The sequence below is a fragment of the Pelmatolapia mariae genome, linkage group LG17, assembly GCF_036321145.2.
Source record: "Pelmatolapia mariae isolate MD_Pm_ZW linkage group LG17, Pm_UMD_F_2, whole genome shotgun sequence".
Lineage (NCBI taxonomy): Eukaryota > Metazoa > Chordata > Actinopteri > Cichliformes > Cichlidae > Pelmatolapia > Pelmatolapia mariae.
The window spans coordinates 34,253,599-34,268,348 of record NC_086242.1 but is presented as its reverse complement, the minus strand read 5'-3'; the positions used below and the strand labels follow the sequence as shown (position 1 = coordinate 34,268,348).

General features: G+C 40.3%; 1 protein-coding gene across 4 annotated transcripts in view; it reads right to left on the bottom strand.

Moving 5' to 3' along the window:
• Nucleotides 1-13,387, bottom strand: part of lepr (leptin receptor) — a 28,094-nt gene extending 14,707 nt beyond the window's left edge. Inside the window, exons 1-6 of one of the 4 annotated variants that reach the window (XM_063460158.1) lie at nucleotides 13,326-13,387; nucleotides 7,773-7,830; nucleotides 6,226-6,278; nucleotides 2,142-2,372; nucleotides 772-889; nucleotides 152-327 (exon numbers count right to left, since the gene is read on the bottom strand). In XM_063460158.1, coding sequence (XP_063316228.1) covers nucleotides 152-327; nucleotides 772-889; nucleotides 2,142-2,372; nucleotides 6,226-6,278; nucleotides 7,773-7,786 — 592 coding nt within the window. In that variant the 5' untranslated portion in view covers nucleotides 7,787-7,830; nucleotides 13,326-13,387. Of the gene's footprint in view, nucleotides 1-151; nucleotides 328-771; nucleotides 890-2,141; nucleotides 2,373-6,225; nucleotides 6,279-7,772; nucleotides 7,831-9,969; nucleotides 10,028-10,252; nucleotides 10,434-13,325 lie in introns of those variants that run through there. The other 3 variants (XM_063460157.1, XM_063460160.1, XM_063460159.1) reach the window with 3 other exon arrangements.
• Between the last annotated feature and the right edge of the window lie 1,363 nt (nucleotides 13,388-14,750).

The window sequence follows — 14,750 nt, the reverse complement described above, 5'->3', positions numbered from 1 at the left end:
CGTAATACACTTAAAACAGTGTGGTCACACATATAAAACACCAGAAAAATGACCAAATACCTGAATGTCACTGTCTTACAAGGTAAACTTATTAGCTGAAATTATTACTTTAATTAGTGTGACTCCCCACTATGAATCATGCCTTTCTTACCAGGTCGGGCAGGAACTCTAAGCAGAACAGGTGGAGCCACGGCATCAGAGATGCTGGCAGTTACCATGGCGACAAAGCTTGTTGTTGGGTCAAGAGTGAGTGAGCACATGAAGGAATCCTGCGCCTCACAAACAACAGGATTTTCAGATGCGGGATAGTCACCATCTTGCTGAAATCTGTAAACAGACGGTAAAACAGTTCAGTCAGAAAGTTCTGGCATTTCTTGGTATGTTAGATTATCATGTTTCGGTGTGGTGCATTTAGTGACTATTCAATTCACTGTTGTGTTATATCTTTTGTTACATTTTCTTATCTCTTTGTTGACTTGGAGAAAAAAGTACTTTAAGTGCTCAAAAAAATGTCAAAACAGCGAATATTTTAGACTTGAGGAAACCACTGAGTAAAATTCTCAAGTGCTTGTTAGGTCAGTACTAACCTAATCGCATTAGCCTACCACAGTACAAGCCTGGAGCCAGTGAGATAAACACTTAACCCCCCAGTGAGCAGTTGAGACATCGCCAATCAGAGTAAAACACATAGGCACACACAATCAGTCATTCACACACTCTCAACAGGCAAAACGCACATGAAGCCATTAATGAGAGCCGCTTCACACTCACAACTGCCGCCGCAAGCTGACTGCCATAAGACTGTCGGACAGCTGACCACGAGACCGAAGATCACAGATTAAATTTCGCCAGTTTCCATCAATTCTGCAGAGGATGTCCAAACAGGTGCCTGAAAAGAAATTACATTTGCATGTTAGGAGACTGTTGGCAGACCTCCGAACGAAGGCTTCTAAGAAAACAGCGTGGTTTAATTTTCTTAGAAGAAGCCTGAGACTGAGTGGCAGTCTGGTGAGAGGCCTCCTCCAGCCTGGTAAAAAGGAACAAACCCTCTCTGACACTGAAATCCTTAGCTGCATGAACAACCTTGGTCTCTTTGCTCAAGTAAAAGTTCTGAAATACAGTTAGCTTTCATGTCACAATCAGAAACAGAACAGAACATCAAATCTACTATTTGCTGCACGTACACGCTTTACATATATAGGCAAATGGTCATAATCAGGTTTTATCAGGCTGCTGAAAGCAGTGGAAAAACATGAATGAAAGCGGCACGAGTGCGTGCTGTTTGTGTCTGTAAATAAAATGCACCTTCTTAATTTTCAACACCTACTTTGCACTTCATGCTACATTAATCCATTCACACAGCACGCTCTTCTTATCATACACAGTTGTTTTTCTGTTTTTTTACCAGTGTAAATAAGGGTTCGTTTTGGGAGTGTATATCCTGCCCAAGGACACTTTGACAGGTGCCAGGGATCAAACCACCTACCTGATCTCGTCTAGCTCCTGTGTTTTACAGAATGTGAATCACTCCTGATTGTTAGGCATCATAAAGCATCTGGAGACCTTTTAAAATTCACATAAAGCTGGAAGCACTTACGCAATACAGCACCTAATAGATCAGTGCAAATAAACAAATTCTCCTCACCATTCCCCGTGTACTTTCAGATCCATACAACACAGAGAGGGGATTTTATAATTATGACTCCTATGTGCCGACTGTTTTTTTCTCCTTGCAAAAAAAAAAAGAATAAAAACACATGAAATCCTAGTGAGATAAACCTTATGAACACTGACTCATCAGCCACACTGACAGGAAAGTGGGAGCAACATAAGTACACAATGGTTTTTCATCAGATGTTAATTTCTGCATCTACACAAAATTGAAAAATACATCTTTTGCAATTTTGTTTATTTTGTCAAGCGGTTTTAGAGGTTTTGCAAAAACCTGACAACCATAATTTAGATTTCAGTATGTCAACGTACAGAAATGAAATGATCTCATTTACTTTTTGAGCAGAGCCGTTTGGACCTGGACATAATAACGTGATCACACAGATGAGTATCTACACACAACACTGACAGACACTTTGTATTAAGGCCTAATATATGTGTTATGAAACATGTTGGCGCTAAACTCTTACCACCAGAGGATCGGGGATGATGTGAATCAATTCTCGAGCTCTTAAAGGTGCAGCCGGGACTGTGTGGGAGATTTGATTGGGAGAGGTTTGCTTCGGGTGAATTTGCGCTGCCTCCCTCCACACCAAGGTGGGCTGAAGGTGACTCACAGCACAGCTCATCTTGCCACGGGAGGTCCACGGCACCTGAACGCAGAGAGGCTCCATCCTCGAGCTTCAAACTCTGAGCACCTGCTTCAGAGAGGCAATGAAATTAAGCGGGGATGACACACGAGCAGATTTTAAACTAGAGCTTTACTGAGTATTACAATTTTTCCTTTTTTTTCCAAATGTAAAATACGTTTTATTTTATATCTCACTGAAGTGACAGCCTACTTAAGGTCAAAGCCATCTGGAACATTTGCTTCTTTTGACTGTTTCTGTTCCCTGAAAAGTTGTGCAATAGCAACGGCTCTTTCATAGACATCTTTCATGGAAGTTGGATGCTAAAGTAACATCTGAATGTGATGACAGTCTGTTTTTGTGTCTCAGTGACAAAGGCAAAAGGACAGAGAAACAAGAAGTCTTTCTTAGAAAGAAAGAGTAAGCGTAATGCAATAAATAGGGATTTACTCAAATCTTACATAAGCAGAAATTATGAGCAGTAATTGAAAAGATAACAATAATAGCGCCTTAGATAAGACTCAAGTAAGTCTGCTAAAGACATTTCTGTTTACTGATAAATATGAGCAGCAGATTTTATTTCTGCTTCATGTTATCTTTTGATTTGTGTGCTACTTGTACTTGTGTTTATGAAAAGCACTATATAAATAATTCTTCCACACTTCTAGCATGGCCATTCTTCACGCGTATTAATTGGATGCATGCAGTTCTTATGAAAACAGTTTTTCCTCTGTAGGTTAGCAATCTAAAGAAGATAACAATAAACTAGCATATATAAAACTGTTATCTAAACAAAAAAAGAGATAGTGCTTTGATTATCTTAAAATTTTCCTTGACCTAACAAGCCGCTAAAGCTAACATATCTAGCATGCTTAGCATGGTTTTTATGTTTTACTTTTTAGCATCTTGAAACGTATATAGCATTAATAAGGATGTCGGATGAAACGTTTCAATGTCTGTGTCTGAAACCACATAAAACCAATGGAGACATTGGTAACTGTGTGTATTAAGTAAGCACATTGTAGTCTTGTCTATAATTGGAATCATTACAGATTACATAAAGACAAAATTGGACCTGAGTGTAAGAGGCTACATAACCAACTCTGCCATTCATGTCAGCTTCCCACACATTATGTCCCTACAGAAAATTAATTACATCTAGATTTAAAAAGGACATGAAACGCTACATATATAAAGGCTAATTTACACCATTGAGCCCTAGTCTCAAAACCTGACATAGATGTAATCCAAACATTACGGCTAACAGGTGGATTTTCCCGTCTGAGTGTAGCTAGCCAAACAACTATGGAAGCCCGTTTCCGCCACTAAAGAAAACAAAAGGATCCATAACTCGAAATTTCGAGAAAATATCTCGAAATTTCGAGTTATTTTCTCAAAATTTTGACTTATTAACTCGGAATTTTGACTTATTAACTCAAAATTTTGAGAAAAGTAACTCGAAATTTCGAGTTAGCGCTGCCAATCAATAATCTACGTGAATGACCTCCAAAAGTTGATTCTGTTCATCTGGACGTAGCGTTTTGTGGGAGAAACGTTTCGTCACTCATCCAAGTGACTTCTTCAGTCTCAGCTGACTGCAGGTTTCCCCAAATCTTATAAACAGTACATTTGCATAATGACTGAAACCAGCCCACTGAAGGAACAATGGGCTGGGAGGTCAGTTCCTTAATCATAATTATGCAAATTCTCATGACCATTGATCAACAACCACTGACCAAAACCCACTGACCAAAACCCACTGATCAATGACCACTGATCAAAGACCACTGATCAATGACCATGAGTACCATCCACAGAGAGTTGGGGAATGGCTGCAATCACAGCATTGTAAGATGGTGACAGATGTACCCTTAGGCCCCCTCCTCGATTCAGAGATGGTCTTTCCCTTTTCACGTAAATGGCCTCCTTGACTCCGCGCTCAAACCAGCGTTCCTCCCTGTCCAGGATGTGTACATCCTCATCATAGAAAGAGTGTCCACTGGCCTGTAGGTGTAAATAGACTGCAGAGTCCTGGCCTGACGAGGTAGCTCTTCTGTGTTGTGCCATCCGCTTCGCCAAAGGTTGTTTGGTTTCCCCGATGTATAAATCCTGGCAATCCTCCTGGCACTTAACAGCGTACACTATGTTACTCTGTTTGTGTCGGGGGACCCGATCCTTGGGGTGGACCAATTTTTGGCGCAGCGTGTTTTGGGGTTTAAAAGCCACAGAGACCCGGTGTTTAGAAAAAATGCATCTCAATTGTTCAGATACTCCTGACACATATGGGATCACTACAGGTTTTCGCTTGGGCAGCGGTTGTCCTTCTCTCCTGGATCGGCTGGAGCTTTCTTTAGGTGTCTTTCCAGCTTTGACAAAAGTCCAGCTGGGATAACCACATTTACTCAGGGCCTTCTTGATGTGCTGTTCTTCTGCCTCTCTGGCCGATGTGTCAGTGGGGATGGTGTTCGCTCTGTGTTGTAGCGTCCTGATGACACCCGGTACATCTGTCACCATCTTACAATGCTGTGATTGCAGCCATTCCCCAACTCTCTGTGAATGGTACTCATGGCCATTGATCAGTGGTCTTTGATCAGTGGGTTTTGGTCAGTGGGATTTGATCAGTGGGATTTGGTCAGTGATTGTTGATCAATGGTCATGAGAATTTGCATAATTATGATTAAGGAACTGACCTCCCAGCCCATTGTTCCTTCAGTGGGCTGGTTTCAGTCATTATGCAAATGTACTGTTTATAAGATTGGGGAAGACTGCAGTCAGCTGAGACTGAAGAAGTCACTTGGATGAGTGACGAAACGTTTCTCCCACAAAACGCTACGTCCAGATGAACAGAATCAACTTTTGGAGATTTACTTTCCTGGATGATTGAGAATGCATCAATACGTGAATGACGTCATTTCCTTGTTATCCAGAAGCTGAAGCCCTCAGGTACAAATGCTACAGCTAAGCTACCGGTATTACATCCAGTCATGAATGCACAGATTGCTGAGTATTTTCAGTGTGGCTTCAAAAATGATGAAATCATTTCACGTAGATTACTGATTGGCAGAGCTAACTCGAAATTTCGAGTTATTAACTCGAAATTTTGAGGAAAGTAACTCAAAATTTTGAGTTATGTTTCTCCAAATTTTGAGTTATGTTTGAGTTATGGATACTTGGGGGTTTTTTTGTTTTTTTTAGTGGTGGAAACAGGCTTCCATAAACAACAGATAGCCACTTACTGCTAATGAGACAGACAGTGAAGTGGACAGTATATCCTCTGTTTCTTAACATAAAACTCATTGCTGCAGCCCAAATGTTTTCCTCTCAGACTGATTTTTAATTTTAGTGTCCTTATTTTCATATCACTAGTTAGCTAACATAAGCAAGCAACCACGTCGTCTCACGTTCGCAATGAGAGAAGATGGCGTTAAACAAGCTAAAACTTTAACTTTAAGCACTTATTTTTCTAAATCCAGCTTCACAGACAGTGTTACATCTATGTCAGTTTTTGAGAGCAGGGCTCAATGGTGTAAATTAGCCATTATATATGTAGCATTCATGTCCTCTTTAAAAGACCAAAATCTTTCTGCCAAAATCTCATAAAATCAATTGCACTCATTTTTACAGCCTCTTACTGATGTGGATGTGCAGTGTGTAGAAACACATCCACGGATGGTGTACAAATTTAGTGTGCAAGATTGATAAAAGACACATGGTGACGTGTGTGTCTTTGGAGTGTTTGGAGCATACCATTTCCCTAAAAAAACACTTTCTTAAATTAATCTTTCAAAAGTAAACTTTTTTTGTTCTACGCACACCACACGTGAGAAACACTGTTTATTTAAAGGAGAAAAACTCTTCGCAGGCTAGAAGAGGTTAAGCTTACAAGCTGGGAGGTCAAAGATGATGTGCTGGAGGTGGAACTCACCATAGGAGACCAGGAACACATATACAAGGCCTGCCAGCATTACAGACTGAACCCTGTAGAGAAACAAGGCAGGAATAAGAAATAGGTAGATGGAGCGATGGAGAGAAAAAAGAAGACTGAGGGAACATTGAACATACAAAAAGCAAAAATGCAAGCCATGAACAAAACAGGCACAGATGGATCCAAAACGCTAACAAGTTTCAATATTTAGTATTAATATTTTATATTAGAATTTTAATTAGCTATCAAGGGAAACAACAGATGAGATGTTCCTGGGAAAATACTCAAGCTGTTTTAATAGCATTTCTAGACATTCATATGTCAGTTGGTGTATTTGCATGTCTAAGCTGTCTTCAGTCTCATCTGAAAATGCTGAAGGATAGATTTTCATTTAGCAGGAAAACAAAGTAAGGTTGTGCAAAACTCAGTGTTTTATGAGTCACTGATTGATTACTATCACTCAATCTAAAAAGGTTTTTCAAAAACAGATATGGGAAAACAGTGGGAGTAGAAGGAATGCATTCCACTGTGATTAATCTAGTAACAGGGTACTTCGGTTTTCTGCAGGAAGGGCACTGGAAGAACTGGACTGACTTCTCTGCAGACGTAATCATCTGGCATAAAAACCTGTGCTGTTACGACACAAGACAATGACAGTTCACAACCGCTTAATACCGATGAAGTGCCAAGAGGTTGGTGCCTGAGGACAGGTCGAAGGTAGCTTGCATTTACTTTCACTTGCTCCAAGTTCAACATATGTAACCATGAGCTGCTCCAACAAGACACTTTCTCACTCTGACAAACTCAAATCGTTTCTAAAGTGTTCATCTCACAAAGCTTTCAGAATGCAAATAATGACAAAATTAAATAAAATAAGCAAATGTTCATGCCTGTCTGTCAGGTACAAAATTTTTACTCCAAAACAGTGCAAAAAAGGGATCTCGGACTCATTTTGAGTGCAATCTCCAAGTGAGTAGGACCAATGAAACTCCCATTTCTATCAGAGAAAAGACGTTTAACAGCACATTTAATCCTTGAAAGATCTTAGAAGTTTTTTTTAAAAAAATGCAATTTTAAGAGGATTTCTCTGTTTTTCTACATACTGTAGTTAATCTATCAGTATTATTCTTTGGACTTAAACTGTAAGAAATAAATGTGTAAAATTACAGAAATGTTCTGGTAGCTTTTTTCCCCCACTTTGGATCCACTGAATAAAGCTGAAATCTTCCACAGTAGAAGTTTTGTGTCATTTAATTGTTTTCTATTACTTAATTACTTTGGTGTAGTATGAATGTTAATGGGAGTCCTTTATTATTAATAGGAAAAGCAATACAAATGATAAAACTGTCCGAAATTCTTTCTCTTCTTCACATTTGCCAAAGCTGTCCAGTGGCCAAATTCTGGGCCCCGGGTCTTATGTTTGAGATCATCAGACTACAAGTTTGTGGATACAAAATCAAAAACTAGTGTTGCTACTTTTGCATCTGCAGCGAGCTCTTTTCAACACCCCACGAACAGAAAATTAGAGAACAGACAGTATTACTTACATTGTAGCGGTCATCGCGAGAGCATGGTCCACATGGGCTTTGGCTGTGGTGAATCTCACTGAGGACAGAAAAAAGAGACACAGCTGTTTAAGGATGCTTGGATCTCAAACGGGTCTGTGAGTAAGCTGATTTTGACTCGAGTAAGTCTGAGGACTTTGTCGTGACGTGAATAAAAAGTGACAATTAAAAGTCTTTGCAAAAGGCAGAGCCAAGGAGATTCTAAATGCAATTTTTCTATAAAGAAACAAAAAAGACACGACCTACTTGATGACAGGCAGGTCTCTCACTGATATGAGCACCTCCCTCTCTCCTCCCTCACTGATAAACTACTCCAGAACTGCTTTTCATTCATGAAACACACCAGGCAGGACGAATGAATATTGCAAGGAGATCTTTTCTGTATTTTGCCCATGTAACTGTTCACTAGACGTCATGAGTATAGATGTTAGCTAAAAATAGGCAATTTGCTTTGTTTTCTTTTCTCTCTAACAGAAATATAATCGAATTCAGATGTTTTCTGCAGTTATTTTTTCCCATCGTCCATCAACGTGAAGCTTTCCACTTCTGCTTGCTTCGGTGCCAAACAAGAGCAGCGAGGCAGTAAATGAATACAATCTTTTAATTCAGCGATACACTAACCCCAGACACACAGCGCCCTGGTGAAAAACAACACCACAGATGCACAGCAGGCACTGAGTGTAATACACCAATCATTAGCAAACCAATCTTCAAATCTGTGGCCAAATTTGTAAGGATCCACTGAAAGAGAGCAAACTAGCCAACAGGTTTGTTATCTGGTGGAAACAGACCATAAAGGATTCAATGAATCCATGTAAAGCAGAAACATCAGGAGAGGAAGCATCTCATCTATTTAAAGGCACGTATACACCTGCCATCACCTTCATGTGATTCTGGGAACAGCTTTGGGGAAAGTAAAGGTCTGTTATGCAAAGCACTGTTATCACTTCAGTATAATTACTGAAAGAATCATCACAAAGGTTTCAGTTTCACGTTAACCTAACAGAAACCCTTTATGACGATATTACTGTATTTAACTAAAATTTCCCCCCAAAAAACCCAAAATTTTTAATGTTAATCCAATCCAACTGTTATGCTGTGCATTTCCTTTTTTTAAACCAACTTACAGACTAAAAAGGTAACTCAGTTTACGAAACCTATGGTGGGAGTAAGATTGCATATAGTGTATCTCAGTTATTATAAAAACAGTGCTCATGGCAGGGTCAAGAAACTTGAAGGCTTAAATGTTGTTGTAGAGACAGATTTCTCACCCACAGCCATTTGCATGTGAGACGGACCAAATAGTGAAATAGGAATCTGCCTTGCATTTAATACCTGCATCACACTCCCTCACACAGAAGAATTCAACACTGATTTGCAACACCTCCTACAAAGACTTTAGTTTAGTTTAATCACAGATGTTAATAGGATCACAGTCACGGTGTAAACAGACTCACAAACTCCTCTACCATATCACAGTGTACTACCAAGAACCAATCAAAATCTCAAAACCACAAAAAGACTGTTCCAAAAGCATAAAGTAATGAATTCCATGTGATCAACTGTTGCACCATCTTAAAACAACAGAGCTCGCGCTTAAATACAGACCCATGGAAAAAGACGTGAATGTGTTCAAATAATCCTACCTCTGCCCAATGTGCAACCAAACATGTGCAGCTGTGCAGCAGAAAAAAAGCTCAGCTGTCAATAAAGTGATGCTTACTGATCATCATCATCTGCAGGTGCAACTGAGCAACTCAGGGCTGTTATTCATGCCCTTCTTCTTACTCTGAGCACTGTTGTCCCCCCCCCTTCTTTGGAAACAATTTAGATCAAGACGAGCATCTGAAACTATTTTCCACTTGCAGGAATCGTATCCGTGTCCTCCAGGGACTCCACCTCGCCAGCTATTCATCCAGGTCTGACTCACACCCTGACTGAAGCTGCCCTGCACAGAGGCGCGCAGGGGCTTGTTTCACCCCCCCCCCCCCCCCCCCCCCTTCCCATCAGCAGCCACAAAAGCAGGAACATAGTTTCTGCCAAGCTGCATCACAAGAAGTTTAAAAAGTTTGGCTATTCCATTCCTAATGACATTCTTAGACACTTTACAGTAAAATGTACTCTGTAACACGCATATCGTTTAAGTGAAAAAAAAAGCGAGAAATTAAGACAAACTCACAGAAGGATAGAGATGATGCCCAGAAATCACAATCCGAGAAAAGTCTCTTAGAGCTGGAAAAACTGGCATTTACTATAAGGCGGCAGGTACAGAAATGACGGAGGGGGAAACACATGCCACTGAAAAACGTTAAAGCTGTCAGTTTGTCAGAAGTGGGCGAGTTAATTCAGCAGTTATTCCTCACTTCTGTGTGGAAAAATAGAGGAGCGCACAGGAGCGTGAAAGGTCACAGGCAGAAACACGATCGGACGCGGCTTTAGTAATAACGAGAAAGGGTTCTTACGTCGCTGCCGAAGAACTTCATGTGCGCTTCATTCAGTTGAGTTTAATCCTTTCTGAAGATCTGCGCGCCTCTATCACAGCTCACTCCCCGCTAACTAAGACCGACGGTAGCGATCAGGATTTCCCAGTGACAGACGGGCTGTTTCCCCTCCCTCTCACAAAACGAGCGTCTGCCCAGAACAAGACTGAAGCCGGCTGAAGCTGAGCGAGGGAGCCGAGGGAGGAGGGAGAGCCTCCAGCGCCCGGCCCATCGCGATGCGTTCAGGACACCTGCGGGAATCCCACAAGAATCTACTACGCTGTTGCTCAAGGTCTGATAGAGTAGTTTTGAAATTATGTAAACATCCTCCATAGTTATATTGAATATAAAACATGCTTTGTAATAAGTAGGATTCAATTTATCTTGTCATACTTATTTATTTAAAGTTGAGACTGACTGAATCCATCTATCCATGGATTAGTCTAATTTATGCGTCTCTTTAGCCAACACGTTCTCACTCCCAAAGCGTAACATTCTACGCTAGGTGACAAATCGTCAACATATTACGTTTTCGGGCACCCAACACGTTCCTAAATGACGACATCGGAAAAATGAGGAAATATGAGAACTGTTTGGACTCAATCTACACATGTTTGCTCTTTCTCTTAAAATCGCTTGGGAAAACACTATTTCATGTCATTAAAGTGCTGCTTAACCTTAGGAATATGGTTATGGTTAGGGTTAGGGATAAGGTTAGGTTTAGGGCTGGAATACAGGCCTGGAATGTCTATTACCGCGGGACCGTCATTCCACTGGATTTCATCCATAACCCGGGGCGTACCATAAGAACGCGGACGGTCACCTTTCGCGTTCCTCAGGAACGCTGCGGGACGTGACAAAACGTCGGCATGTTACGCCTATAGATAGGGTAACTACTGTATCTGGGAAGTCTTTCACACCGATAACTGGAATACTGAAAAACAGAGCCAGACTTGCACTCTTGGGCCATGAAAATGTGCAAAACGTTAATGACTTGGTTTGCCCTCTCCTTCCAGGTTTTCATTCCATTAAAAGCCCATAAAGTGTGTGAGCCAAGTATTTTTCTGCATATCCAAACTATCTGAGTGGAGCAGTAACTTGCTTTCTCTAGTCACGGTTCCGAAGCAGCACTGTTATTAATTCTTCTGCTGTGAACGTGAATCTGGTCATTGCTAATTAACTGCTGCTAATTAAGGATCAGATCAAAATAAGCATCAGCTCCTCTAGCGAGTTTGAGATATGTTTACCTTACAGTAAGCACTTGTTATCCCCGAGGCACAACACAAACTAAGCAAGGAAAGCATCACACAGAATAAGAGCTTGTCTGATCCCTGCGCTCAGAGGGTCTCGCTGCCCTGAATAATTAAAGACAGAGAATAAGAAATGTTGCACCTGGGAGAAATTAACAGCTTTACAAGAGCACCATCATGAGAAATATCTTCAATTTTTTTCTGGAACCATTTTCAATTTCTCGTCATTTTGTTTTTTGACAGTAAGTTTGTCATTGGCCTTATATGCTGATAAGCAATTTTTTACTCCCTTCTTCTTGAGTAAAAAAAGAAAAAGAAAACTGTCACTAAAGCACAAGTGAAACTGAGTCTGCTGATTGTATTGGTGCAAACAGTCCAGTATTCAGGGTTATTGGGATATGCAGCTTTTTCCTTTAATTTTGAATTACCTTAACAATTTTTCTAGTCGTGGAAAAAAGAAAAACGTTCCCCTGTCCACACCACGAAGTCAGCCTACTTTTCCAAATGCAAACAGGCAGTCTGTTATTTGAATGGAAGGTATGTCTGTATTATGATTAACTAAAGGGCTTTCACAGCAGTGAATGAATTTGTTGTTCTGAGTGATGTGGCACACAAGTGAAAATACAGAAGTTACTTTATATGTAATACCTGCTGTTCATTCATTGCCCCAAATGTGCCCCAAACGGCACACGTGGTAAACACACAGGCATGCTTTATTTTTTTGACTTGGCACTGTTTAAAACTTTTTGCAATACAACAGGTTTCCAGGACATCAGGACACTTTACCAATAATCTTAATTCTGGCTATATCCTGTCTGTCACGTGCATTGCAAATGATATTAAATGTAATGTAATAGCATTCATTAATCAGTGGCTGCCAAACTGACCAAAGCATTGTAGCTACATTTGTGGCAGCGCATGAAGTGCCACATAATGCTACTAATTAGTATTGCAGTTGGAATATGTGTTTATTGAGTTGACTAGTCTGTCTATAGGTGTGAATTCTAATTAGTTTAATTTAGAATGTGAGACATACGATTACTTTCACTGTGACATTTCTTAAGGGGCACAGTGCCTGGGTGTGTGTGACAATAAAACACATGTCCACATGTGACTGTTAAGTCATTTTTCGGGTTCCAGTTTGTTTCTTAGATTTGATTTTTCTAAACTCTGACTAGGCTTAAGTAAGCCCAAGAGCATCTCGGTTTCAAGGTGAAACTGCTAACACATTAAAGTTGATTGTGCAAGCAAATAATTGAGAAATATAGTTATGGTTCCTTGTGACAGTGACCTTTAGTTATCATAATAACTGTGACAGGAACAAAGAAGTAAGTGACAATAAAGTTACAGAGTCGCAGTGTGCATGAGAACCTGGTCGGGGTGGATGGACTGGCTGAGACACGGATGAGAGACGGCTTTTCATTTCCAAATGATTGTGTTACTTTCAGCTGCAATGTTAACTGATTAAAGGCTTTTGGTTTAGTTTCACGTCCTTCAGAGCTGCATGGAGAACTATGACGTTAATTAGATCTTTATTATTGTTATAGCGATGACAAGAAAGGTTTTCTGGTTTTACCCAAACCCTGACATTTAGGTGAAGACAAAATATAGGCAGTAATACACTCCTTTGAATCTTGTTCAGGAAGTAGGGACAACAATCATATGTGAAAGACTCACTGAGTAAGGCTGGAGATGCTTTTCAAAGATATCAATCCATCCATTTTCGCGTAAACACTGCAGAGGAACTTTAGAACAGAGAGGACACTGAAAAGCTAAAATAGGCTAACAAAGACATTCACACTTACATTCTCATATGCCAGATCATCTGACTCGCATGCCTTTGGATTTTCACAGGGAAATGGAGCATGTGGAGGATATCCAGAGCGACATGGGGAACAGATTAAATCTTGTCAGAGACTGCAGCTGGCCCAGCAGCTCCTTGCTGAGTGGCAGGAAGGACGAATGTGTCAACATGTGCGTAGTAGCGTTTGCATCTGGGGACTAAATGACAGATAATCCCCTCACAAATATAGTAGTGCTAGTGTGCATGTGTATGTGTATGCCATAGTGAGATAGTGCCTGCAGTCTCTATAAACCATTATGACGTAAAAAGGATGCGTCACTGCATAAAACCGCCTTTGCAAAAAAAGAGGAGATTAATTTGCAAGAGGAGTTCCTTCATCTGCGTCATGATAGAAGTGCATCACCTCACTTTCACAGCCCACCGGCTTTATGGAGATTGATTTGGCTCATTGTTTTCAGCAGCCCGCGCTGCTCTGTCGCTATACTATACTGCAGGGATGCTTGGAAGCATCTGGTTTCACAAATTCAAAATCCACCCACATGAGCGTCAAACAGGAGTAAGGACGAGAGATGACAAATATGTTTGGTTTTCCTGCTGCTGCATTTGTCTTTAGTTACTTTTTGTCAAGTTAGATTTTAGGAAGTAAGATGAGTTATATGAGAAAACATGTGATTTAGCTGCTTGATGGAAAATAAGCGTAAAATGCTTCTTTTTTTTTTTAGTTTTGGAACATTTTTAAATGTTCGAACAGTGTTATTCACACTTACAGACGACATTACTCATAAAGACAACATGCTTTGGATTCTGGAAAAACAACAAACTCCTGCCAAAGTTAATGGCTGTTCCTGTAAACCCAGATCTCTTCAGCGCTTCAGCTGCAGTTGGGGATATTTGGGGATATTTGACATTTTTCATGGCGGTTTCAAAGAGAGTTAGTGAAAAATGAGATGTGTAGTGTCTGACAATGTACATAAAACTGGGTTAAAATCTAAGGTTCAGTGATTAACAGACCAGTGGAAAGGCAGCCTCACCAACAGCATGACATCATCCTCTGGAATGACATCATGCTAACCTGTGTGCAGAGGTGACAACATCAACTGGTATGCTGGTATAAATAAAAATAATCTAATTGCAAATGTAATTTTTAAAATTATACACAAGCCCAACGTTTGATTAGTGACAGAAGAAGTTTCTTTCTTCTTCTTCTTTTTTACCACAAGGATCCGGTCTGCATGTGCTTTCTGTGCTGGTGTTCAGTCTTTGAGGTGGTTGCTCTTTGTTGTGGAGATTAGACAAACCCTGATGTTCAGTAACAAGAAGAAGAAGATAACTGCTCCTACATGCGTCTTATTACCGTGTGAGTAATCGTTCCTTATACAAACTGAAAGGACCACTATTTCTATTAAACTAATGCACATCACATCAT